We start from the raw sequence: 27,602 nt of genomic DNA, 5'->3' as shown, positions 1-27,602 counted from the left end.
GCCATTTGGGGCTGTGTTTGTTGTGTGTGGAGATGGATATGTGCGGTCATATGACACGGGTGGGGGGTCACATGGTGAGAGTCGAAGTTCAGTTAACCAAAGGGGACTCCTTCAAGTTACTTTGCTTGATATTCGTCCGCCGTCCTATTCCCCCAATGCACACACGCTGCCGCCAGCCTACAATAGGAAGCAGTGTTGGAGGTTGCAAGGTCCCTCCCCAACCTCCACAATGAAGCCTCTGTCTTACCAGGTAGCGAGCGAGCGAGAGAGAGAGAGGGAGGAGGTAAAAAAAAGTGAGGGACAAATGAAAGAGAGCAGCTGTGAGTGTGTGTGTCATTTGGAGAATGAGCTCACATGTGTGTGTACGTGTAGTTTACAGGGTGAGCGGGGGGCTACTGACAGTGAGACAAATGTCACGACTCCTTCATGGATTGCTTAACAAACAGCAGAGGCAGCGTAACAATGGAAAAAAGTCGCTCCCTGGCTCAATAAACACCGCGCCGTGTCGTGTCGTGTCCCCCCCCCCCCCCCCCCCCTTGCAAACATCAAGACAAGAAAGGGTGTGCAAGCCGTCCACCGGATGCACTCTCTCCGTCTGTCTCCTTTCAAACATCCCCCCCTGCCTTCTCCTCACACACGCACATTGTCTTCCAGCCTCACTATTTTCCCACGCGCTGTCTCAACTTTCAAGTGATGTGGCAGCAATGTCGATTTGCTCTCACTTTTCCACAAACCTCATGAATGGCCACATACACAACGCAGTTTAGCACACACATGAGCGTCCGTCCCTCTTGCGTGTGTGTGACATTCAGTTGATGCCTTCCCGCCTTTTGTGGCCTAACGGCGGGCCACTTGCGTACCTCTCACACAGTGGACGCTTTGTGTGTGTGTGTGTGTGTGTGTGAGCGTTGACTTTGCTTTAAGTGTTCATCGGGGGGAAAATCCAGCGTACATTGCTAAGAGCACAAAAATGTTACAGTGCAGTTATAAATAGTCCCACTCGAGACACATCGCGGCTTATTTGGACGTAAAAATATTACGATTGTTAGTTGGTCAGTCTACTCTTTCTTTATGTTTATCTATTGCCCCTTGCTATAAATAGATATTAGACAATTTCCTTACGGGGGATGAGTGACCTTCTTACAAACAGCTGATTGTGTAAGGAGGGGACAGCAAGTAAGACAACACCAGGCCGTGGAGAGAGGAAACGGGAATGAGCTTAGCGGGGCGTTTGACAGCGAGATAAAGACGTAGACGTGGGATAAAGGGGGCATCAGGAGCAGTGGGGGGCATTTGTTCAAATTCCTGCCTCAGGATGTCAACGACGTAAAACGCCCCAGGCTCAAATATGCCCCTCGGAGAATCAATTGGCAAGTTCACAATCCGGAATAAGAAGAAACAATAAAAACACTCGCACGCGTCCAGGATGGATTGGACGGCCTGCTCGTGTCACGGCAGAAATACTGCTTGTAATCTAAAGCCAGGCCGTACATGCACATTCACTTTACTGCGCGCGGAATTCTCCAGAGGGGCTCCCACACTCCCTGAAAAGGAGTTAACAAGAGCAGTTAGCGCCATGATGATGTTAGCAGCCAGCGCCAACGTGTGTGAGCGAGCAAGCGGAGAGTCCCACTTGCGTTTCTTTGCCTTATCTGTGTGTCATCCACTACACTTGTGCCTCCATTTTCTCATACAAACATAAGCTGGCCGCATGTATTTAAACATGCGTGTGTGCGTAAGCCTCGCAACGGCGTGATGTGCCAACGCAGAGCGGGATGACTTGATTACAGGGACCAGAGACGGTTAACCCACCGTCCGCGGCGATTACGCGGCCGGTTAATGGACGCGCGTCCCCTTCACGATTAGTGACTTAGCGGCAGTGGACATATGTGATATGAGAGCGACTTAACGGAGGAGCCGCTAATCATCAAAAAGCCAAGGGGGAAGTGGCGCTCTAATCTCGGCTTAGTGCTGTCACCGTGTGTGTGCGTGTGTGTGTGCGGTTTTGCCGTCATTTTGTGTAACAGAGGAGACAAACAACAGATTAGACGCTTGCTTTTTCACTTGATTTGATGTTTAAAAATATATACATGGCTGAGTTGTCATTTAAAATGATTGCACTTTTCTTTGGGTGGGCAAGAGTTGTCTGTCAAAAGTTTGAGGTTTTTTTTCTCCATTGAACATAATCAGAAATACTTTCTAGACTTTGTTTAAGGAGTAACAAAAAAAAGAAGATTTTATTAGAAAAATAAAGACAATTCTACAATATGTGACTGAAAACTTGAATGATTTTGTCCATGTGTGCTTTGTGTATAACAGCAACCCAAAGTTGTCTGACCGTACACAACAAAATTTTGTTTTTTTTACAATAAACATAACATTAAATGAATCAGAAATTCACTTGAGACATTGTTGACGTTGGGTGGGGGGTGGGGGGGGGGGTGTTCAGACAACTTTTGAACAGTGGTGTCTGTTAATTCATTTTAAGGTGAATGTGTGTAGAAGAGACACATTTCTGGTTTGCATTTTTACTTGCACGAGTCGTCGGGTGTCATTAAAAATCTTTGCAGCCTTGTACGTACGGCTTGTTTTTGCCATGGTGGTCACTTCCTATCACTAGACGCCTGATGAGTGTTTGTGATTGACTTTTTCAGTTCAGAAATTATGCTAATATTTTCTAATTATGACCCGGGACAGCTGCCAACCTATTAGTCAAAAGATGGTGGGACAAAAAAGAGAAATAGTCATGTGCTAAACTTAGCTTCACTCTCACTTTTCAAGCATCGTCCTGCAGGTCTCCGGCAGGAGTTGAAATGACATCGCAGGCGTAACCTGTGCGCACGCCATGCCCAATTGTGTAGTAATTCCACTTCAAAGGTGGGGGGTCGGGGGAGGCATTTTATAGAGTTGCGAACGGCCTCCCCTCTGACAACGTGCTCAAGTGTTTGGAAGGAGGGAAGAGCGGCTTCTGTCGTAAATGAAAGTGTTTACATCTTGTCGAAAATATGATCAATGTCGCTACTGTGCATCGAAGACTCCCGGAAAATCCTCCCCCCCCTTTATAGAGGAGCGTGTGTAAGGTGATTCAAAGGTGACCCCGGCTGCGTGTGCATGTGTACATAGGGTTATGATTAGGTAGAGGTCTGTGCGGGACACAAGGGGACGTGTGTGTCGGTGTGTGTGTGCAAAACAAAAGGCCTCAGTGTGAGCGAGTGAAAGGAGGTAAAGTAAACAGGCAGTGATGAAGACAGACCTGCAGTGTTGGGGCCTCTGTTGTGTGTGCGTGTGAATGCGGTGCGTGCGTGTGTGTGTGTGTGTGTGTGTGTGTGTGTGTGTGTGTGTGTGTGTGTGTGTGTGTGTGTGTGTGTGTGTGTGTGTGTGTGTGTGTGTGTGCACAGCTGGGCCAGCCACTCCACATCGGATCTTGTGTGAATGGAGGAACACAAAGATTTATGTCCACTTAATGACACGCATCGTATCTTGAAATGATTTCATAATTGCATGTGCAATTGGCTTTATGGTTGGAGTCTTTGTCATCGACATAACTTGTTGGCGATCATTTATGGCGTTCGGTTATGCTGAGTAAGAACCACAAAGGTGGAACGAGTGCAGATAAAGAATTCTTATGGCGTGTTGACTTTCATGTATCTGTGCTGCATTGTTGCACATTGGGCTTTGTTGACATAACATTTTCCGCACTCCGGGATCCAAAAATGTCACTTGGTGACATTTAAGAAAAGCTCAGTTGACGTGAAGTCACATTTTGCAGGCCAAAGCAACAGGTGGTGATATGACCCCTAAACGGCTAAAGCTGTTTGAGCCAATCCGAAGCCTGAATAAAGTCAATGCTAGAAAGGTTCTGATCTATAAACTATATATATATATATATATATATATATATATATAAAAACCTATTCTCAAAGATACCCCAAGAGTAATTTACCTCAGCTGTGTCACACTTAATCTTGTTTCTGTAATGGTTTGATTCAATTTGAAATAAAGAATTGCACTGGGCCACCCATTAAGACTGCAACTGTGTAACAGAGATGTACGAAAATAAAACGTTGTTGGAGTTTGACGCCCTAAACGATGAAATGATTGGATGACGAGTACGTTGTATATTGCCTCTGCTGGCGAACCAAACGGGATGCTCGATCTTTTGAAAAGGTGTTATGGCAACGTTGCGCGTTGGATTTTGGCCGTAACTTTCCCCCTCGCAATGTGGTTTCCTTTCCACACGCGTGTGGCGGCACTGGAGATTGTTTGACTTTGGCTGTCATAAGGTAAATAAGCAATGAATAAGTAGCAAGCACGGCTGCTCCTCGGAGCAATGCCAGAAACGCGCTCCAGTTTAGCGGAGACCAACAGAGAGGAAGACGGCCGAGGATATTGTGGGAAGAAAGAAAGATAAGAAAAGTCCGATACCTGTTGCTTATTGCTATCAGATCCTGGCACACACTTAGACGCACGCGCACGCGCTCGCACACACGCAGCCCCTCCACCCTAGCCATGTGTTGCCTCTGGGAGACAGCCCGTTAGCTGCCTATTACCCAGGGTCATAGTCGCGGTGGCTTCAAGGCTGACAAGTGCATCTGAAAGCACTCAGCTGACGCTGAGCAGCACATTAAATTCTATTATTGCTGCATAGTCACTGCATCCCTATTCAGCTGGAGTACATGGAGGCAAATTTACCTTGCCAGAGACAGAGTTCACCTAATAGATGTGGCTTTATATCCTTTGCTTCTTTTCAAGGGAACAAAGCCACGGTAACAAATTGACACAGCGGGGCTCTTGTGTTGCTCGCCTTTTTTCTTCAGTCTCCCTATTGTCCAGAGGTTTTCATAAACGCATATTATTGTCAGTGTTCATACTGTTCCCTCTCTCTCTCTCTCTCTCTCTCTCTCTCTCTCTCTCTCTCTCTCTCTCTCTCTCTCTCTCTCTCTCTCTCTCTCTCTCTCTCTCCCTCTCTCCCTCTCTCCCTCTCTCCCTCTCTTGGGCTGTCCATTATTTTCTTCTCGTTCCCACTCTGTGTCTGTCTGTGAAAGCCCATTGTCAAGGCATGGTGATTTCCTGCACAATGCCAGTGCAAGCGGGCTTCATTTGCAGTAATGGCCCCGTCTTTTGGAAATGTGAGCGTTGAATGGCCCCCGTCGTAAACACATTGGAAGACCTAGGAGTGTGTTTGAAGGTCCGCCAAAGAGCTGAAGGGGTTATTCTTCCGTTACTTGAATGAACGGACGCATGGATCCATCAAAGTACTTGAGAAAGAAGGCACTTTCATTGTCTTCATACTTGCCCCTTTATGTATGTTTTTTCAAAAATTGTAGCCGTTGGTCTGCATATGAAATCTTCACATTGGTCATCAAAGCAGGATTTTTCCTGGCAGGCTCTCTGTCCGGTGTGTAATGAACTGATGTGGAGTAAATGCTTGAAGTCAGACTGTAAACTTCTTGGTACAAACACAGTATAGGAGGCGGATAACGAGCAGGCGCAACCGGAGTTTGAAGTGTCTCAATGACCACACCCCTTTTTATTGAAATTGTATTGTAAGCAATTGGCGCAACAGCCATGTGATGGCTCACTTAATGTCGGCAAGTTCTGTCTAAAAAACATGAATAAATGCCAGCTCTCGCTCTATGGACTTTGGTTTCAGATCCCTGAACACTGAATTGGAAAACTCTCACTCAGGCTGACAATTTTTCAAGGTTGTAGATAGGAAAATTTGTGTTTTTGTTTTGTCATCTTTGGGTGTGTTATTATCTCTCTTCATGACATTTTTGATATTGAATTTCTTCAAGATTCGAACTGGCTAAAAATGGCTTCATTGTTTGGGTCCCCAGAGAAGGCACGTTAGAAAAAGTAGCTGTGGCGAATGCAATTTCTTCATTCTTTCATATGAAATATACTGTCCAAATCCCAAATAACACTTTTCTTCTCTGCCATTCTACCTTCCTTCTCCTTTTTTTTTGTCTCCCAGGATGTCTTCCAAGCGACCAGCTTCTCCATATGGGGGGACAGATGGAGAGGTAACCATAGCAACCAGCAGACAGCGAGTGGAGGATGAGGAGAGCGAGGGACTGGGTGGCGTGATCCACCTCCCATTGGCCTCCTACTGCAGCAAGGTGTCCCCGCGCTCACCCCCGTTTCGGACTTTGGACAGCCCCCCCAACAACACGGTAAGAAGAACGGTGTGTTTTTGCCCTTAGACTTGGGCTTGTTTACAGTTTTTAAAACTTGGTTAGATCTTGCAGCTGTCATCATCATCTTCCTGCCTTCTCTTGGCTCTCAGCCTTTTCACACTCATTAGCATAAGGCCACCCCCAGGGCACACATGAATACCACAGATCAGACAATTTACATAGCAATCCAGATGTAAGAAGGAAAAGTAGGTGCTGAAGATCTTAAGCACCTGGCATAAACATAATTGTCTTGCTTGTATGCAATTTCCTTCTTTTGGAAAATGAAGTTCAGGACTACTGTTTGACACCCTCCACACACTTTCTGGCTGTGGTGGGTGTGCACCACCAGCCGTCGCCTTGAGTCCGTCTGATGCGCAGTTGTGTGACTGCCAAATGTGAGCCATCGCAGTGATTCACTGTGCGCAGGATCAAGTGTGACATTGGGCGGCGCTTCCGAATGTATAGCGGATGTTTGCATGAGGTTTTCATACAGTGTCATGGCTCGGCCTCTGTGAGTCATTCAATATTAGTGTAAACCAGCCAAGCCGCATAATGATGGCGCAGCACGCACGCACCCCCCCCCGCACCCCCCCCCCCACACACACACGCACCCCCCCCCCACACACACACTCAATTTAAAAATAGACACTTTATTTACATGTGTAATCATGCTAACATGATCAATGGATCTCTTTAAGATAATAGGATTCTCATACAGATATTTGATAAAGTACGTCTTGATTGCAATGATGAAAACTGACTTTTTTAATTTTTATTTTACATTGCCTATCCATCTAGAATACTTTATTCATGTTTGGAATAATTTGGACAGAATTGTTTATTTTTGAAAAATACCTGCAAGTGGCTAAAATCTCTAAAATAATCAATTCTAACCAAGGTGGCTTACGTTCTGTCTTTTTAGACAGGAGATGGAGAGTTTTTTTGCCAGGTTTTGCATTGCTCGGTGAAATTGGCTTAAGGAGACTTTTTTTTTAGAGACTTGCACCAGGAAATGGCCAAAATGACTCTAAAATGAATGGGAGACTTAATGTTGCTTTTCAATCATGGGTTCTAGAGACTTTTTTGTAGGTCTACTCACGGTAGATATATCTACCAAGTGTCACTTTGTTTCATGAAACTGACTTCAGGGACTGTAATTTCTTAAAAAAAATAAAAAATACCCTAAAATGGCAAGTTGAAGCCAGAATGTAGTATTTCATGAAGCCTTTTAGTCACGGGTTCTAGAGACTTTTTTGTGGGTCTACTCATGACAGACAAGTATACCAAGTTTGAAATAACCCTGAAATGGCCACTTCAAACCAAAATGGCAGACTTTCTTTGGCTTTTCAATCATGGGTTCTGGAGACTTTCTTGAAGGTCTATTCGTGGTCAATTTTACGTTGTTATCTGAAACTGGATTCAGGGGCTGAATTTTCTTTAAGGACACCAGGAAAGGTGAAGTTGTACTTCATGTAGCTTTTGAGTCTCAAGACCGTTTTGTGAGTCTACAAGGGGTGTGCCATTTAAAGCACCCCACGATTCGATTTGATTACGATTCAGGGTGCTACGATTTGATTATTGAACGATATGGACTAAAGGTTGCGGTGGATGATGACAGTCGTCTCGCCCTTTCAAAGCTGCGGGGAAGTTTTGACAGTCCTTCTTCTATTGTTTGCTGGTTAGCAGCAACAACCGTCGGATTCTTCTCCGCTAACCTGGTGTGAAAACGAAAGAGGTGCTGTTACACGTTTCCCGCTAGCTTTTCATCCTGAGGAGAAAATCTGTCGCTCAGTAACTTCTGCTGCCGCCATCATCATCTTGTGCGGGCGGCAGGCGTGTCTTTTACTTTCGTGTTCCTGTCATTGGGTTATTATGGAAAATAATAGTTTTTGAACATTTATGAATCGTAATCAAATCGTCAAGTGTTGTATCGTCATGAATCTAACAATCAAATTTGGCACACCCCTAGGGTCTACTCTACTCCAAGGTGCTTTGGGACGTTAGTCTTACATTTTTACCAGGATCATCACTCTTCTAAAATTTAATTTTAATTTTAATTTTAATTTTTTTGAGTGGGGTAATTTCTCAAAATGGTGATTTGTCTCACAACATGATAACATAACAATTCTAACTCTGTTATAAATGTCAAGAAGGGACATACATGAACTTGTAGGTGTGTTTTTGCATCTGCATGCACCATTTACTGTGCGTCATAGTGTGTCCTCACCAATAAAACACAACCTTTCCCCTATCTCACACTGCTCATACCTACATGCTATAAAACAATGAAAAGATGCTTAGCAGCTATAATAGAGAGCTAATTTTGTAATTAGCCAGCTGATTAGGCAGTGGGCCCCTCCCAATTGTGGACTCTGCATGTGCTTGACTATAAACCAAAGTCCTGGCATCGTGACCACGGGAACCTGAATGGATATAAACGCTACATTAAAACGTTACTTTTGGATGTTATCCTTACAGAATATATCTGCTTTCCCTTCATTTGGCAGAAAATTATTGACAAAATGTTGTCAAGATGCCTACGCGCTCCAAGTGTCACTCTAGCACATCTAGTTTTGTGTCGAACTGCAACAGTACTGCTTTGCTAGTTTATCTCACAGCAGAAGGGCAACAGTATTGGTGTTTTGTCCCCCCCCCGTCTCCAAGTGGGTTTAGAGTGGCAATCCCTTCACCGCTGACTGTCAGCAAAACGTCGAGGAATACTACGAGAGTGTAGAGTGGGTGGGTTGAATGGGGATTGGGGAAGTGTTCACTGTCCCTTTCAGGACAATAGGCGTAAAGCGATACGGGCTAAAGTCAATGCCTCTTCGGCTGCCAGTTGACTTGGAAATGTGAGGGAGGGAGGCTGGTAGAGGGGGAGGGGGGCGAATTACAGCTTTATCTTGTCATCATAAATTACTCGACTGACCTCTTCATCCCTTTTGCCCTGCAGCATTGCCTACCTGCTACACACACACACAGACACACGCCATGTAAATATACTTCACTTAACAGCATTCCGCTCATATTGGAACCTCTGGATATGAAAGCTGCTGTTTATGATAGTTTCTCAATGATTGTAATCTGGCTAAAAGGCCGTTTTATTGCAAGCAAAGTTCCCAGTGTGTGCGATTGGATCTCTAAAGCGTTTAAAACATGGAAGTGAGCCAACACCAAATCAAATGTGGCTTAAGCTTTATTTTATGTTAGTGTTTATCAAAAAAAAAAGAAGCATGCAAATGATGCAAAGACAAGAATCCTGGCACTAATTGTTTCACAAACACAACACAAATCTATAAACATATTTTCTCTTTTTTTATTTTTCAAGGGTGCCACTGTGTATTGGTGTTATGGGACAGATTTAACACCAAGCAGCGGTTTACATCACATGCCAGCGACATGATAATAAATCAACACAGTGGCGCTGAAATATGCAGGAGGAATATTCTGGAATATGCAGAAAACAGCCTACTTTCAGGCTTCCAGATGTAAATCTTAAAACCCAGCCACTAGTACACACAGGTAAAACAAAAAACAAAACAAAAAAACAAGTCAATCAAATCATGCAATTGATTTACTGTGGCAACCCCTGATGGGACAAACCGAAAGTACAAACAACAACTTGTAAACATTAATATTCAATAGAATCCTACATGTACAACCAAATTACAAACGGATATAAAATGAAGACATCTAAATGTGAGTTCACATTGCAATCCCATCTAGAGCAGATCTGGATTAAATGTGGTTTGCCATTGTTCAATTGTAAATCACTATAAAATGCACTCAAACATGCCAGCGCTGCACTAAAGTTTTTTTAATCACTTGCGCATCTTAAAATCTACTATGTCCCTTAACGAAATTGCAACCTGATATGATGATTTGAACATCATATCAGACCACCTGGGATTACATGTGTTGTGTTCACATTGCAGTCCAATCTCAGATTGGATCCAGACTTAATCTGGTTCAGATCTCCCTTTGCGGTACCCATGGCACATTAGAATCACATTTAAATTGGCAGAGCAAATCAATGCAGTTTTGTTTCATCCCCGTTTGAGTTTGAGGACCTCCAAGTCAAAACTGACAGTGTCTGTGTTGAGCCGTGGCATGTAAAGGGATTTGCTGTGTGTATGTGTGTGTGTGTGTGTGTTTGGCTGTGTGTGTGTCATGGAGATTGGCAGCTCTGGCGTGGAGCTAAGTCTTTACCTCCCTGCAGGAGCGATCAGTGACATTCTCGTATGTGTGCGTGTATTTTAGTCAAGCAGCTGTTTCCAGCTCTTCCCACTGTCACATTGTCCGTGTCCTGATCCACGACGACACATCAAATATTGTTTCTTCGCACGTGCACCTTGCACAGCCCCAGACATGTCAAGCACAAGCATATAAAAATAAGTTTGTGTGTGTGTGTGTGTGTTAGGCCTGACTGGCTCTGGGGGGGGATGTAGCATTTGAATTATTTCTTCTCCTGGCAAGACTTAAGTTTTTTTTTTAAAGCAGATGAGCTTAAGACAAAAGTTGCCTAATTCGGTTCCATCGCAGAGGCAGTAAAGGGATAAAGCCGAGTGAGGCGCGATTTTTACTTTGTTCCAGTCATTTGGAAGAGAATTGACATCTGCAAACTAAAGGCAGAACCGCCCACACTGCCAGGCTGCCGCAGCCAGCGTAAACGCACGTACGCGCGTGCACACACCTGCGGGCTATCTGGGCGTCAAACAAAATGGCACAACTCGTTCACTGGCGAGGAGGAGAGAGGGCAGGAATGTGTGAAAAGGGGAATAAATGCATGCTGATGAGGAAAAGTTGTACAAATCGCATTAGCCGAGGAGCACGGCGGCAGTGGCGGTGGCGGCGCACCTGTCTGACACCGCTTTGGAACATCTCCCTCTCGTTCTTCTGTCTTGGATGCAAATGGCAAGGCTACAAAATGCCACTTGCATGGATTATGTACTCCATTTATGTAGCCTTTGGGATGAGGCTGTCTATCTGACTTCACGCATGCATAATGCAATGGACCCTAATGGAGGGGGTCTTTGAAGGGGGCGGCGGCTCCCTGCTAATTCGCCGCCATTGGGAAATGACCTTCGTTGTTGAACGAAATGACATCTCCGGCAGATTTGCGACACCAGCCACCGCACACTTCTCTCATTCTTGTTTGTTTTGTTTGCGCGACATCTTTCTCGAAAGAAAGTGTGCGTCTGTTTTAAGTAGGCGCTGGATTAGATAAATGAGATGTGACAGGTGTGACCGCTGCCTTCAAGATGCCTCCTTTCCTCCCTCCCCGCTCCCTTGCTCTGTCAACTCGCTCATTTCCTCTAATAACATCACCTCTCTCACTCTCTTTACCCCCTCCTTCGCCCCTTCCCTCGCTTTCTTACCAGTCTGCCTCCGCCTCCTTTCATTTGCATGGCGTCCGTGTGCTCGTGATGATGCAACTCGTAATCACGGAGACGCTCGTTTTGAAGTGTGAATTACCCTAATCTGGAACAGGAGAGGGTGGAAGGAAGCGATGAAGGAAGGGCGCAACCAAGAAGTAACTTTTTACTCCACTACGACAGTGCTTCTCAATTTTTTACCCCCAAGGAAGAAGATAATATTTTGCACCCACTCAAACTCTTCACCACGACTATAAATATAATTTGTCTATAACATTATTTTAAGTACACCTCTACAGAGAAGCTAATACTGCTTGCACAATCTCTGAGAATGAGAATTTTGACATGAACTCCTTAATATCATATTTGAAATCCAAGCTATATCGCAGAAATCTGCATCTTACAGCAATAATATTTTGATGAGTTATGCAATGGCAAGTGGGAAAGGAGGGCAATGCACTTCAATTCAATTTACATGTAAATACAGTGGAAAATCTTCCAAACAGTCCCTTTTTGATGAAATAAAATGCAATTTGTGTGAGGGCAAATAGTCAAAATAGTTGTAAAACTCTATGATGTGGACATGGCCTTGGCTAGGCAGGAAGGAAAAAAAATATTTTAGAGATATTGTACTTTCTTGGCTTATGCGGCATCAAGCTGCCTTCCAACTTGTGCCTGCCTGTTATTGGTTGTACATGAAGTTACAGAGTAACTATGTCATGCTCGGTGCACAATGCATGTGAAAGAATGCTGGCAGAATGAATGAATAATTGAGCGTGCTGACTTATTCAGCGTGTGAAAACACCGGATCGAAGCGAGAAAAAGTGACAGAGTCGGTCAAGTGTGGGGAATTCCAAGTGCTTGTACCCGCCAATATAGAAATCTGACACCTGAGGAGTTATTTCCTATTTACGGGGCATTTCCCAAGTTATCTGCTTATCCTGATGACTTTTGTAGTGGACTGTGATCTCAGTATCAAGTTTCCCCTTCCAGGCTGCACATTAATCATTGGCAAATTATCTCCACCCAAATACACATGAATGACTTAACAGAGCCGTGTCTCCATCACGTGCACACACGGCCGCAAAGGTATAATCACATGTAGAGGGTACTGTACGTGTGCCGCGGGTTCCAAGGTGGCGTTTGCTTTCCTGCGCTGAGATTAGCCAAAGATTAACTTGGTGGACCATTGACCCTTCTTCTGTATGCAAAAAGCTGAGCCGACAGACTGGGGAGTGGATTGACTGAGTGACTGACTCACTTGGTTCTGGAGTCTTCACCTCCGCGTAATGATCCCCATCACATTTTGCTTTCATTTCTCACTTTAATTAAATTTGATAGTGATATCACAATCAGGCTTATCTAAATCATAAACAAAACAGGTAAGCGTACAGGAAATCCAAACACCCACGCAGTCATTTTCCATAATATGTCCCTCACTGGCAAAAATCTGCAAATGTGTAGAATTTGATGCAGGTTGTTGGACATTCGCATGCATCCCTGCTTTGTTGCAGCGCAGAATCGTTCCCTCTCAGTGTCATTGTTAATTGGGCTGAGAAGGTATTAAGTCAATCTTCCAAACAAATGTCACCTCCATTGGATTGAATGCTCGACTGTACGCCTCGCGACCTCACTTTTGCGAGGGCCGCAAGCAAAATCTTAATAAATGAATCCAGGCTTTCATTTAGTGCTTGTTCCACTCGGTTTCGAGGATCAGTAAAGCGGCAGGGTAGTTAGTTGGGACGACAGCTTGGCGGCAAGAACAGAGCTTTACCGTTGGCTCCATAAATGATATTTTGTAGCTGTCATGCCAGTTGTTCCCTCTTTTGTGATTTGAGTCCTTACATAAATTTACAGCTTGACAAAGTTCCAAATCTTTGCTTCACACCATTAACAGTCTTGCAAGACAAAAGTAGCGACATTGAAACTCAGCCTTACGAGTTGTGTACGGTAACATTGGATGCGGCTCAAAGCCGAGCAATGGAAGGCTTTGTAATGAAGCAATAGCGTGCGTCCGAGAGCGGATCTTTTTCTTTCTTTCTTTGTTTCATGTGCTCGTTCTGTCAAGTACCTCCAAGTGAGTCAAAAGCAGATTCCAGCGGAGAATAAGGAAGAAGTGTGCCCTAACTTAAGAAATAAACTGGCAAGGGATGAAAGTGGAAATTCCGTGCCGTGCTGGGCCCTGAGAAAAGGCGAGAATAAAGAGAGCAAGATAAGGAGATAAGAATGGCGATCACGAGCGGCCATGCCAGCTCCTCCCAAGCCTCCTTATTTGGAGCTAATTCATGAAGCTAATGACTATTTTCTTCTCGCTTCCCTCCAGGATCTGGACGGCGCCAAGGGGAACTCCCTTAGCCCTTACCCCCTGCACAATGCTACCTCACCAGGCAAAGACGAAGGCGGCGCTGGGGGTCGGCCGTGCAGCGACGGAGGCTCAGCCGCGCTGGGAACCCCGGAGAGACGCAAAGGGAGCCTGGCGGACGTCGTGGACACACTGAAACAACGGAAGATGGAGGAGCTGATCAAGAATGAACCAGAAGGTCAGTCGGAATTTCCCTTTCTCTCCTCGGGTCTCTCTCCTCCTGTTGTGAACCCACACATGAGCAGCAGCTCTTTGTTGGTGCTGTATGGGTTATTTTTCCCCATCACGCAGACAGACAGCATCAGCTATATGGGCCCATTGTCCGCCAAGCTTTGCATATTTATCACACCCTGACAAATGAGAGCCGTGTATGAAAAGCCTCCCGATGCACCCTCCACTTACTCTTTGCTTCTTGTGTGCCATCTCGCTACCTTTGTAACCTTGGCTACGGAATCGTCTACCCTGTTTACCGATGACAGGCAGCCAATCACAGACGCTGCGTTGCTGAGCATCTAAAATGAAGTCTTGGCTTTTGACAGTCGGAATGGACAGTTGGAGTTAAAATTAGCCTTTGGCCAACTCTAATTACGCCTTGGCAGATAACTGGCCGCTTAAGTCACTACGCTGATAATGGTGATAAGGAGATCACCAACAGGTGTCCATCTCCTGATATAAATACATTTTATTGTCGGACACCTTCCTTGTTTGTCGAAAACAACTTCAATGTTTCTCTGCAGCTTCTCGTGTCATTCTACCCCAAAAAGGTTACCGCTAAGTGAAAGAAACTCCAAGTGTGTTTACCGGCCTTGGTAGGCGCTTGTTTGTGTGTGCGTGTTCCACCTATAGTTCCCCCTGGTGCATCAACAGGCTTTCATTTCAAGCTGTGATGTGCTAACCTTATTTTTCGGGCTTTTTTCTCCGCTTTTCACTGCAGTCAAGACCGCCGCTGGTGCGCTCGCTCGCTGTCTGCTTGTTTTTATTCCAGTCGATAGAGAGGCCTGTTGTGGCACACGTACACAAGTAAGAAAAGAAAGAGGGGAAAACTGCTGTTTGTTGAGGTGAGCTGTAATTGAGGTGTGTTTTGGGTTGTTTGCTGCTTCAGTGGACCTCATGAACTGGCAGGGAGGGGAAAAAACAATAATGGATCTGAGTCAACCAGGGCAAAGAAAGAGCGGACAGAAGAGAAAGAGAGAAATTGAAAGAGGTAAAGGATGAGGAAGAGAGAAGAAGTAAAGGAAGAGAGTTAAGAAGTGATCTAAAACGGTGGCGTCTTCATAGACCCCATTAGTGGCGAAGCGGCGACGCCGACCAACCGGGAGCATTATCGACTCTGTCAAATGAAACGGGCCGACAAAAGCGCCTCCAGACCTTGCAAGCACAAAACCCTGGGCCTGGCAAGAGAGAAAAGAACTAAGGACAAGGAAAACGGGGGGAGATGAGAGCGAGTGAAACGGCAAGGGGCGGTATTGAAGGCAAGATAAAAATCCTTCTTCTGTGCCTGGCTAGCTATTGTTTGGCTGTGCGGCTCACAAAGGCCATTAGCAGCAAACAGCAGGTTGGGATGAAAATTTAATGAAGGCTTTAATCATTATGAAAGGCCTCGAATATTACCGCTCTCTCTCACACACACACACACACACACACACACACACACACACACACACACACACACACACACACACACACACACACACACACACACACACACACACACACGCACGCACCCCCCCCCCCCACACACACGTACACACACGTGCGCTTGCATATCGCTTCCAGCTGGATTAATGACACACACACACTTTGAGAGGAGCATTAATGGGAGGGATGCGGACAAGCAGCCAAAGACACAAAATGGGTCAAAAAACAATAAACATCTTGAAAGAGAAAGAAGAGGCCGGACTTAGCGGAGGCTGGCCTTGAGCTATGCTTCACACCCGCCCACACACACAAAAGATGTCACACACAAAGTCAGTTTGTGGCCAGCGTTGCTCTACTTTTGCTAGATGAATGGACCTTCTGTGCATACTAGGACACATTTGTGTATACCGACGAGAATATGTGCACCTCCCTACATGTTTGAAAATCTGTGGCCGAATCCCAACATATATGCGTGTTGATATGTAATGTATGCTTTTTATGTCCTCGTGTGTGTTTGTGTCCAAAGCGGCTAATAAATGACTAGCCATGTTTGTCCCCCATGGCCTGTCGCGACCATGCATGCTCTGCTGCTCTCCATTCATCTTGTGTCTTACTCTGTCGACCACCTGCTACCCTTGAGATACACTACAAACACCCGCACACACCAACACAGGTGCATGGATGCACACGTGTACACATTCCTCAAGAGTAACAGGGTGGAAGAAGCCACGATGGCATTGCCACCTTGCCCGTGCGTGAATCGCCACCATCGAGGCGAGGGGAGGAGGAATAATGGCAGAGGGGTACGGGGGCCAGAGGAGAGTCGATGCAAAGATCCCGAGGGAGATGACCAAAATGAATACACACACCAAGATGCATACATACGTGTGGCTTGAAAAGTTTCTCGGGGGACTACTACTACTAACCTACTGCAGCCCTGCTTGGGTGGGAGGGTTGTTGGCTGTTTTCGTGGGAGGATGCTTAGATAAATGATGGATGCTCATAATGGAATCCGGATTGGGAATTTGGTCGTCTGTGGATGGTGAAGTGGATGGACAAATAAGTTGAATCCTGTTCACATCCACTGCTCTGGTGCCCTTCAGCAAGACACCAAAACACACAAACTTTGAATGTGTCTAAGTTGTCACTGCTGTAATAGCTTGGAAAATAATAGGGTTGGTTGTATGCACAGTTGGTAGATTGATAGTTGGACACTGGGGTGCCTGGTGGGCCTGCCGTGCCCCGTTCTGCTGCGTTGGGCTTGGGGCGCGGGCCGGGTTGGGGTGGGGGGCGCTCCTGGCTCCTGGGTTTGCTCTCTGGCCAGTGGCCCCTGCGGGGCCCGGGGGTTGTGCCTTGGCGCTGCCGCAGCCTGGTGGGCCCTGGGGGGTTGTGCTTGCTCTGTCCTGGCCGGGGTCGACGGCTCCCCTCTTTGGTGGAGGTTTTCATGCATGCCAAATTAACCACACCAGCATCTACCGAAATTCAAACACAATCTGCTTCTTCCTCTGGTCGTTGAATCGCTGGAGGCTGATGTCTGTGGATCTCACTCTGCTTCATCTATCCTTCCTTTCTTTCCTCAGTCTTTCCTTTGGTCTCTTGAGGTCTCCCTAATTTGTTCGAATTTGGATGTTTCTGGGGTTGGTGAAAGATTCTGGTTGGTAACCCGGTGGGAAGTAGGTGATGTCTGGTCGGTGCTGGATTTCACTTTTCTTTCTTTTCTTTGATCCTTCCTCGGGTCTTCTGACAACTTCACGACTCTAGCTGGATTCTGAAGTATTCGGTTTAGGTATGGGATTTTTAATAGGTTTTAGGTTAATTAATGAGCACACACTCACACGCACCTACGCACATATGCACACACACACCCGCACATGCACATACTCACGCACATACAAAAAAACAAAAAGAAGAAAAAAAAGAGAGAGAGCAATGATGATGACATGGCGAATCTGTAAGATTACCGAATGAACAATACTGAGCTCTCAAAGAAAAATAATAATAATAATTGATGGGTTGGGCGATTAGACATGGATGGATTGGTTAATGGTAGTTGTCTCAGGAGAAAGGTGGCTGAATTGATGACTAGGCTGGCGGATGGATTTATTTGTCATCCTTTATGGAAGGAGGGTCCGTCCAGGGATCAAACCCTTACCTCCGTACGGCCTTCACCTGACACTTTTGACAGCGCAAACACGCACACTGGATGCTCCATAGCAGGTTTACAGGCACACCGGCAACCTGCAGGCCAAGCGCAATGACGGTTTTTTTTTTATGGCTCGCCGTACTCGCCGCAAAGCCGTTCTCCGAGGCACCAGTCTCCATACTGAGAATGGCAACTCAATGACAGATGCCGCGCAACACACACACACAGCACTTCATCTACTTTCAAGGCAGCGAGGGATCCAAGGGCTTGCTTTTAGAGCGCACTGAGGCATTTTATAGGACAGCACTTAGGCGAGGCCATTGTGCCAGACAAGCACAAACTGGCCACGGCTCCCTTACGCCTCCGTTCACTCCAGTGAGTGACAATGGGAAGGGCGGATACATTCTGCCAAGGAGCGTCAGAAAGAAAAGGAGGGTGGGAAAAAAATGAGCTTGATAAGTGGAAGGATCAGGGCAGTCTTTCCTTCATCCGTCCATCAGTCCACTTCCCCCAGCTCCCCCACCTCTTTACTTTTCTTAATCCTTCCACCGCCATGCTAGCACACATGCTAAACATCAACAATGGCATTTACAAGTCCTCACGTGGATCCTTAACTTTTAAGCACGGGTCGCTTGGGGCACTTTACCAGTTCAGCAGCCTAGTGGTAGAGTGTCCACCCTGAGACTTTGCCTCCATGCTTGACACTCAGCATTAAGGGTTGGAATTGGGGGGATCACCAAATGATTCCCCAGCGCGGCTCCTGCTGCTGCTCACCGCTCCCTCAGGGGATAGGTCAAATGCGGAGAAAAATTTTCGCCCCACTTAGGTGGGTGTGACAATCAGTGGTACTTTAACTTTAACTTTGTGCCTGAAATACAATAAATAGTTGTACAGTTTGTTTTGGAGCTTCCATAATTAGATTTACACAAAGCGCAGCTCCAGATCATTTTGTGGTTATTACCAGACTTCTTTGACATGATTTGTCATTCAATCCAAGTTACCTTGTGTCAGTTACCTTTCAAATTTAATTCAAATGAGACCATATCGTTTTTGTTTCTTCACCTCCCTTTTGTGCCATGAGAAACCAGCAACATCATGCGCGGCCAACCTGAGGCCTATTGTGTGGCCGGCCATTGTTGCCCCCATGAAAGCCGCATTCAAGTCACTTCTCTTATTGAATTGTTTTTGCTTTCGTTTTCTTCCCCCGGCCTTGTGAGAGACAATCGGTGGGGATGAAACTCCCATTCTGCTTTTCTGCCCGGTCCAGATGAGCGATATCGAGGAGATGAATAGTGTGCGTGTCCGCATGTGTGTGTGAGGGGAAAAGCAGTGCCCCTGCTTTTGTCCGATACAGGAGCATAAAGAGGCTTAGAGAGAGGAGAGAGGGTCCTGTGGTTTTCCTGATGGTCTCTGCGCGCGCATGTTTGTGTGTGTGTGTCTGTGTGTGTGTCTGTGTTATCGGCCTCCCGGCGTGGCATTAAGTTAAGGACAAAGGCTTGAGGTTCATGAATCAGCCGAGGCTTCCAAGCTTGGCTATTGTGGCCGAGTCACAGTGTGAGTGTCCTGCAGCATGCTGAGTATGTGCATGCATGTGTGTGTGTGTGTGTGCGTGTGTGTGTGTGGTCATATCTGGTGACCAGGCAGGTGGGGTCAATATGTGTGAGTACAATTTTGCACATCACCTCAGTCACTTTGAAAAGCTTGGATATGTCGGACTGCTCCGCAAAAAGGATTCCTGTCACACAGATCACAAAACAATTGACAGCCCCCCCCCTCCCCCCCGCAAGTCACCCCCCTATCACCCACCCACCCTCGCTCCCACTCCATTTACTTTCATTCACCAACACGTCCTCCAATCAAATCAAGGGAATCCACAATTTATCCCTTATTCTCATAAACTCTCCTCATTTGCACGGCCTGTTGTTGTTTTCCTTCGCCCTTCTGTTATTCACCCCGCTTCCCCCCCGTCCCTCCATTACCATGGAGAGACAGAGGAATGTTTTCCTTTTTTGGGGAGCTGCATAATGGCTTCAAGGTTAATGAGTTTTCTGCACCAAACTTTATCCTTGGGTTTACTTGATAGGAGAGTGGAGGGATATTGAAAAGGGGATGAAAAGCCTTAAAACAAAGTCGAAAAACATTGCATAAGAGTGAACACCATTGAATATATTTGAACTTTAGATGCAGTTAAATGGATGCAAGACTGTATTTAAGATTTGAAATTCTAGTAAGTCAGTCTTATGTTTGAACTTTGTACATCACACATTCATATAATGACTATTGCTAAAACTTCGGGTATATTTAATGTGTCTTTGGTCCTCCATCTATGCCAGCAACGTACAGTAGGTGGGTTTCCATCCATCTATTTTTATTCAAATTTTCAAGAAATGTGAAAATAAACCTGAATGGAAACGCTAGAAATTTGAAAAAGGGCCTAAAATAAGCAACAACAAAAAAAGATTTTTTGGTTGGAGGGGTGGATTTTCGAACATTTGGATACAAGCAAAATTTTGGTTTTGAAAATAAACAATGACAGGACTGAATGTCACGTCGCAAGTTGTGAATGAAGCGAACAGTAATAAGTAGTGAAGACGTCCGTGGTTGTGTATTTTTGGTCTGGAAGATTTTGCATGACAGTAACACGCTGTGAAAAGGCGAACTTCAAAATAAACCTGAGCGTACTAAAGAATACATTGACATCGACACCTTGGTACGCTTTTATTTTTTGAATTGATCCCGGCAACGCATGGTGGCTATATTGACTCATCATCACTGTCGGTACCAGATGTGATCAGGCTGCCAGATCGTATCGGGGTTGCCTACCGAAGATGTCACGCAATTATCCAGTTGATGTCAAACATTGGAAATAAAATATTAGAGATGTAATTTAAGTAACAAAATGTACAGACTGAAATGAAACGTAAATAAACCTAAGAATATATAAGCAAAATATATTGAATAAATAATAAAATAGATTGAATAAATGATAAATACACAAATTGCCTGAGATGTGACAAATATTGTCAGTTTAGATTGCTAATGTGGTGCTATTATCATTAAGACTGTTTTTGTGATGCATTGTGATTTGTGACTTGTGCTAAAAAAGAAACCAAACCGAAGTGAATACATCTGAATCGCGCATTTTGTTAGCGCTGCTGTACTGACGTCATTGGCGAGTGCGACGGCGCTCCAATCTATTTGATTATTTCTTCAATCTTAAAGTATCCTGCTTTTATATTCTTAGGTTTATTTACATTTTTACAATTTCAGTCCATACATTTTGTTATTTAAATTACATCTTTAATATTTTTTTTCCAATGTTTTACGTCGACCGGATTTTTTTTCTTCATATAACTTTATTGAACAATTGTAAACGGATAACTTCCAGCCAATCTTATAGCGTGTCATCATCGGTAGGCGACCCCGATACAATCTGGCAGCCCGATCACATCTGGTACCGACACGTCACAATTAATTCCGCTAGCAGTCAGCCGACGCTCTCTTATGACATCATCTCATGGCGCAGTCTCCTCTCAGTTTTTGAAAAATAATAACATATGGAAACGGGAATAAGTCGCATTTTCACTAAATTTGCTTCAAAATGTTTAAGTATTTGGATGGAATTGCCATTCGTGACAGGCAGAACACAAGATGACAGGACAGGTAACCTAATAGTAGAGAATCATAACTTGGTGTCCAAATAAACCGACTCAAATTTCACACTTAGTATGAAAATTTGCGAGTGCATTGAGTACTTTCTCAGACTTTTTTTTGCCATGACATTTTCCTAATATAAAACATGGGCCTTAATGCAACAGGCACTGAACTAATAACTTCTATGAACATTGTTGTGTCCGACTGAGTGGTGTTTCTAATATTTTGCCCGTCTCATGTCACTTGATAAAGAAAGCCATAAAACAACCCTTCTAATGCTTTAGTAAGATTCTGTCGTGTCTGTCAGCGGTGCATGATTTAATCATGGATGTGGATAAACTGATTCAGGGCATGTGATTGGATGACGTGGGTCTTGTGTTATGTTGTCCATGCACACGCAGTTGCATGTAGACTGTCTGCTGATGGGGGGATTTTGCAGCTTGTCCTTCAAGAACCTTCTCATTGTTTTTCAGTGTTGTTGTTGTTGTTTACGGTCGCACAAGTTTCCCCAGCCTTGTTGCGGCTGACTTTCGACAAACGGAGCAAAAGTTTTGTGTTAGCGGGGGAGCAACAAGTCAGCCAAGTATCCACACAGTCAGCCAGCAGACGTCCATGGAGACCGTCACTCGCTCAGCATCGCAGCCAGCGTGTCACTCTTTGAAGCCACGGGGTCCGGACACCAATTAACCCCTGGCCGGCCGGTCAGAGGGCGGATCCCACAAATGAAGTGCTGGTGTTGTCAAGGACAGGGGTCGCCCACAGTGAAGCTGTTATTTGAGCCAGATGTTGGGAGACAAGAAGCTCAAAGCTCCATCCTCCCTTATCCTCGCTTCCGATTCTTTACCAGCTTGGCGAGTGTTGCAATGTTCTTCTGCAGGAGAGATTGTTGTCCTTCCATCTTGTTTCTGATGCCCACAATGCTCTGGCAGACTGCCCTCTAATTGTCCCCCCCTCTTCCATGATCCCCTCTCCGGCTTTGCCCAGTACCACCCTACCACCAAATTCCATCTTTTTCACGTGCACCCTCCATTCATGCTTCCTCTTCCTCCTCATCCTCATCCCTGGCTGGGCTCAGGAGCAGTGAACAGGTGTTGTCTCCTTTTGATTTGGGTGCGTTCGGATTAATGTTGTCAGCTCAGCTGTTAAAACAACTGCCACCGCCAGATGCCAGTCATTTTGGGGCTGGAGCTGTCACACACACACACACACACACACACCCACACACCCACCCACACACACACACACACACACACACACACACACACACACACACACACACACACACACACACACACACATACTTGCCTCTGTGTATTATGAGGACATTTTTTCCAAACCGGTTTAATTGTGTATTACAGGGACACCCCTTTCTGCTAATGCCAGAGAGATGGGACTTGCACCCAAAATTTTTTTTTGGGGTTGTCCAGGAAAATTTCACTTCAAAACTTGAAAAAACTCAACACACGAAAAAAAGAAAAACCTGAAAAAATCCGTAATTGTGAGGACATAGATAATGACCTAAATAAGCCACGCCCATTGCAAAAATGGTAATTATGAGGACCAACTCACATTACAAGGACAAAGTTTACACAACACACAGCAACCATGTCACTGAAGTGATTTGAAAGTTCTGGCATTCTGACTTTACACAAACTAAAATGGCATTGATGTGTAATGACTTACCTGATATAAGGACACATTGTTGTACATAACAATACTGTGAAATGCAAAGTCATACCTGATCTGTCCTAAAATTGTAAGTTTTAACATGGTGCTCATGTTACAACTTACAATTTTAGGACAGACTGAAACTGGTATGTTAATAAAACTGCTTCTTATGTGAACAGGTTATCTAGGTCAAACACAGCTTTGTAATGGATAAGCTCGACATGAAACCAGATGCAAAAAAGTCAGTGAACATTGAACATTTTATTCTTTAAAACATGACTACCTCTCATCTTAAAGGATGAGCAGTTTTCTCATAGCTCATTCCTGAAATACCTTCGGATTTCTGAATTTCTGAAACAGGTTCAATGTAGGAAGTGTCCGAAGTACTGTGAGAATCTGGAACATATTCCTCTGCTAACGAATCCTCACTTGAACTGGATACATCAGCAACCTAATTTTTTAAACGAAAACAATTATTACATACATACATACATACACATATTGTCGCTGTTCTGTGAAAAACACTTCCACCATAGGAGCTACCGGAGAGCAGCCCGCGACCTAAAAATGGAAACGTGTTTTTCACAGGACAGCAATGATATCCATATATACAGTAGATGCACACATACTTATGCATATATACAGTGGCTCTAAAATTAACCTGCCAGATGCGGGTTAAAATTCATTTTGGCGGGTGGTCATAAATATTTACTAGCTTTACTTCGCTGTTACTTAGTGATGTTACACTCGAAGTAGAAGCTTGAGAAAAGTGTCGAGCGCTCGCGGCAGAAGTAGCTCCCGCCATTGATGGGCTAATGTGCTAAAGTTAATTTACCAAAGGTCTTCATCATCAAGCAGTTTTGCATTTTTTTTAAACGGGATATGTGCCAGATGCTGGAGCAAACTAGAAAAGCATTTAGAACCTAAAGTTTGTGCACATACTAAAGATTATTATAAATCTAGTCACATTTATTCGAAAGATGAGATGAAGCATTTAACAAGAGGGATAGTTAATATGCTTAATCTATGGCATTGCCCCTAAAACAGATATTGTGTGATACAGTCCTTCAGTTACAGTAGACTTTTCTATTTTACCGAGTCAGACAGTCGTTAAGATTGAGACAATTGCTCAACATTTAGCTGCTTGCAACTAAAGATAAAGGTATAAACATGGGTCATAATTTATCCTCTTGACTAAATTATATTCATTCAATGAAAATGCCTGCACTATTAATTCTGGTTGCGTGAAACAAAGATCCATTGCAGATACAAATAACACAGAAGATAAAATACCCATCATGCCAGTCCATTCTAGTGCAGCGAAAGGTCCAAAACATAAAGCACATTTATCCAAGCTTGATACAAGTAAATTAACTACCTGATGTTTACACTTCTGTTTAAAAAAATAAAATAAAATTGATAGCGAGTTCATCTCTAAAATCCACCATAAATAAATTAATGGGAACAAAAGATCACTACAGTGCATAATCCAAATCACCAAACTGCCAACAAATCTTCAATTTGAGATATTTTTAATGTTGACTTGTAGGAATTTTAGTCCCATACAAGCTTATTGTTGGATACAATATTTTGAACGTCTTGGCAATACACATTGCATAAAAAATTGTTGTGATTATATTTGTTAGTTATATAGTTCAGCCCTAGCATCTACTCTACACTCTTCACTCCTAACGTCTTGCTTCTGAAAACTGATTTCAACATCAATATTCAAAAAGAAATCTCGTCACCTGGTCAACTTGGTCTGTGACAGCTACGTCTTCAGCTATGTCTTCAGGTTTTGCTTCAGTTGAAACCTGGTACACATGAAGAGAAAAATACATATAAAATTCAATTCTTAGTAACACGACTGTACCTGTGCATTTACACAGTTACAGTACATACAGAACAATTAATAGGTTAAAGTATTGTAAATGCAAACTCATTTTATTTGCCATTACAAAAATAAATAAATAAATCCTTCTGCACTACAGGTTTGTGTAAATTGGTGACGTCTATTTTTCACAATGAAACAAAAACAAGAAAATACACAGTCCTCAGAGAATCCATACCTGACCAGAGTATGAATTGTATAATAACTCCAAGCCCTCAAAACTTATTTTACAGTCACAGTGTATGAATACACTGTCCTCAGTGTCAGTTATTCACAACTATAACATTGTGAGGACTAAGTATCTGTGAGGGCTGCACAGTATTGACAAAACATGCGACATGGGTGTTTTATACAGTAATGGAGATTATTTCGACATTGAACATGGACCTAAAAAAAAAGGATCTATCTATAGCTATATATTTTTATAATCCAATGAAAAAAAATACACGATAATCCGGAAAAATAAACATGCTCATTGTGATCTAATCTTATCCAATTAAGTTATTTTTTGTTAGTAATGCCCCTCGATACGTTTCTCGTATGGCGATGCACAATTAAGGTAGTCTCTGATTGGTCAAAGTCAGACTAAAGTATACAATCCAATATTCATTTGTTGCTTGTCTTTGCAATACACATATTGCATGAGCCATTCGTGCGACAAGATATTTTTTTATATATTGTGCCAACGTCTTGCTTCTGAAAAATGTATTTCAACGTCAACATTCAAAAAGAAATCTCGTCACCTGGTCAACTTGGTCTGTGACAGCTACGTCTTCAGTTATGTCTTCAGGTTGTGCTTCAGTTGAAACCTGGTACACATGAAGAGAAAAATACATATAAAATTCAATTCTTAGTAACACACAAGTCTGTACCTGTGCATTTACACAGTTACAGTACATAAAGAACAATGAATAGGTTAAAGTATTGTGAATGCAAACACATTTTATTTGCCATTTCAAAAATAAATAATCCGTCAGCACTAATGGTTAGTGTAAATTGGTGATGTCTATTTTTCACAATGAAACAATTAATAGAAAATACACAGTCCTCAGAGTGTCCATACCTGACCAGAGTATGAATTATGAGGACTGTATGTGTAACTCCAAGCCCTGAAAACTTATTTTACATTCGCAGTGTGTAAATACACTGTCCTCAGAGTGTCAGTTATTCACAACTACGACATTGTGAGGACTATGCACCTGCGAGGGCTGCACAGTATTGACAAAACATGCGACATGGGTGTTTTATACAGTGATGGAGATTATTTCGACATGGACCTAAAAAAAAAGATCTATCTATATCTATATATTTTTATAATCCAATGAAAAAAAAATACACGTTAATGCGGAAAAATAAGCATGCTCATTGTGATCTAATCTTATCCAATTAAGTTATTTTTTGTTAGTAATGCCCCTCGATACGGTTCTCGTATGGTGATGTGCAATTAAGGTAGTCTCTGATTGGTCAAAATCAGACTAAAGTATACAATCCAATATTCATTTGTTGCATGTCTTTGCAATTCACCTATTGCATGAGCCATTCGTGCGACAAGATCTTTTTTTTTTTATAAATTGTGCAACGTCTTGCTTCTGAAAAATGTATTTCAACATCAACATTCAAAAAGAAATCTTGTCACCTGGTCAACTTGGTCTGTGACAGCTACGTCTTCAGCTATGTCTTCAGGTTGTGCTTCAGTTGAAACCTGGTACACATGAAGAGAAAAATACATATAAAATTCAATTCTTAGTAACACGACCACCTGTGCATTTACACAGTTACAGTACATAAAGAACAATGAATAGGTTAAAGTATTGTGAATGCAAACACATTTTATTTGCTATTTGAAAAATAAATAATCCGTCAGCACTAGTGGTTTGTGTAAATTGGTGACGTCTATTTTTCACAATGAAACAATCAATAGAAAATACACAGTCCTCAGAGTGTCCATACCAGAGTATGAATTATGAGGACTGTATGTGTAACTCCAAACCCCTGAAAACTTATTTTACATTCGCAGTGTGTAAATACACTGTCCTCAGAGTGTCAGTTATTCACAACTACGACATTGTGAGGACTATGCACCTGTGATGGCTGCACAGTATTGACAAAACATGCGACATGGGTGTTTTATACAGTGATGGAGATTAAACATTTAACACGGACCTAAAAAAAAGATCTATACATATACTGTATATATACACATACATACATATACATATATACATACATACATACTCTATATATACAGTATATATATATCTATATATATATATCTATATCTATATATCTATATCTCTATCTATATATATATATATATATATATATATATATATATATATACACACATACATACATACACACACACATGCATACAGATATAGATGTATAGATATATATACTGTATATAGAGAGAGAGAGACATAGAGAGACAGATATATAGATATAGATAGATAGATATAGAGATAAAGATAGAGATAGAGAGATCTTTATAATCCAAAGAAAGAAATGCACGTTAATGCGGAAAAATAAGCATGCTCATTGTGATCTAGTCTTATCCAAATGTTATATTTTGTTAGTAATGCTCCTCAATACAATTCTCTTGTATGGCGATGCGCAATTAAGGTAGTCTCTGATTGGTCAAAATCAGACTAAAGTATACAATCCAATATTCATTTGTTGCATGTCTTTGCAATAC

The 27,602-nt window shown here is 43.4% G+C and overlaps 1 protein-coding gene across 8 annotated transcripts in view; it reads left to right on the top strand.

Moving 5' to 3' along the window:
* Positions 1–27,602, top strand: part of sox5 (SRY-box transcription factor 5) — a 95,324-nt gene that overhangs the window by 2,391 nt on the left and 65,331 nt on the right. For all 8 annotated transcript variants that reach the window (XM_086058486.1, XM_086058482.1, XM_086058480.1 and 5 more), the window contains exons 2-3: positions 5,978–6,176; positions 13,875–14,091. In XM_086058486.1, the coding sequence (XP_085914612.1) occupies positions 5,978–6,176; positions 13,875–14,091 (416 nt within the window). The remainder of the gene's footprint in view (positions 1–5,977; positions 6,177–13,874; positions 14,092–27,602) is intronic.

Source organism: Leptonotus elevatus, chromosome 17 (genome assembly GCF_054856555.1).
Source record: "Leptonotus elevatus isolate MCC_2025b chromosome 17, RoL_Lele_1.0, whole genome shotgun sequence".
Classification (NCBI taxonomy): Eukaryota; Metazoa; Chordata; class Actinopteri; order Syngnathiformes; family Syngnathidae; genus Leptonotus; species Leptonotus elevatus.
Note: the sequence above shows the minus strand (reverse complement) of the source record. Positions and strands in the feature narration are given on the sequence as shown.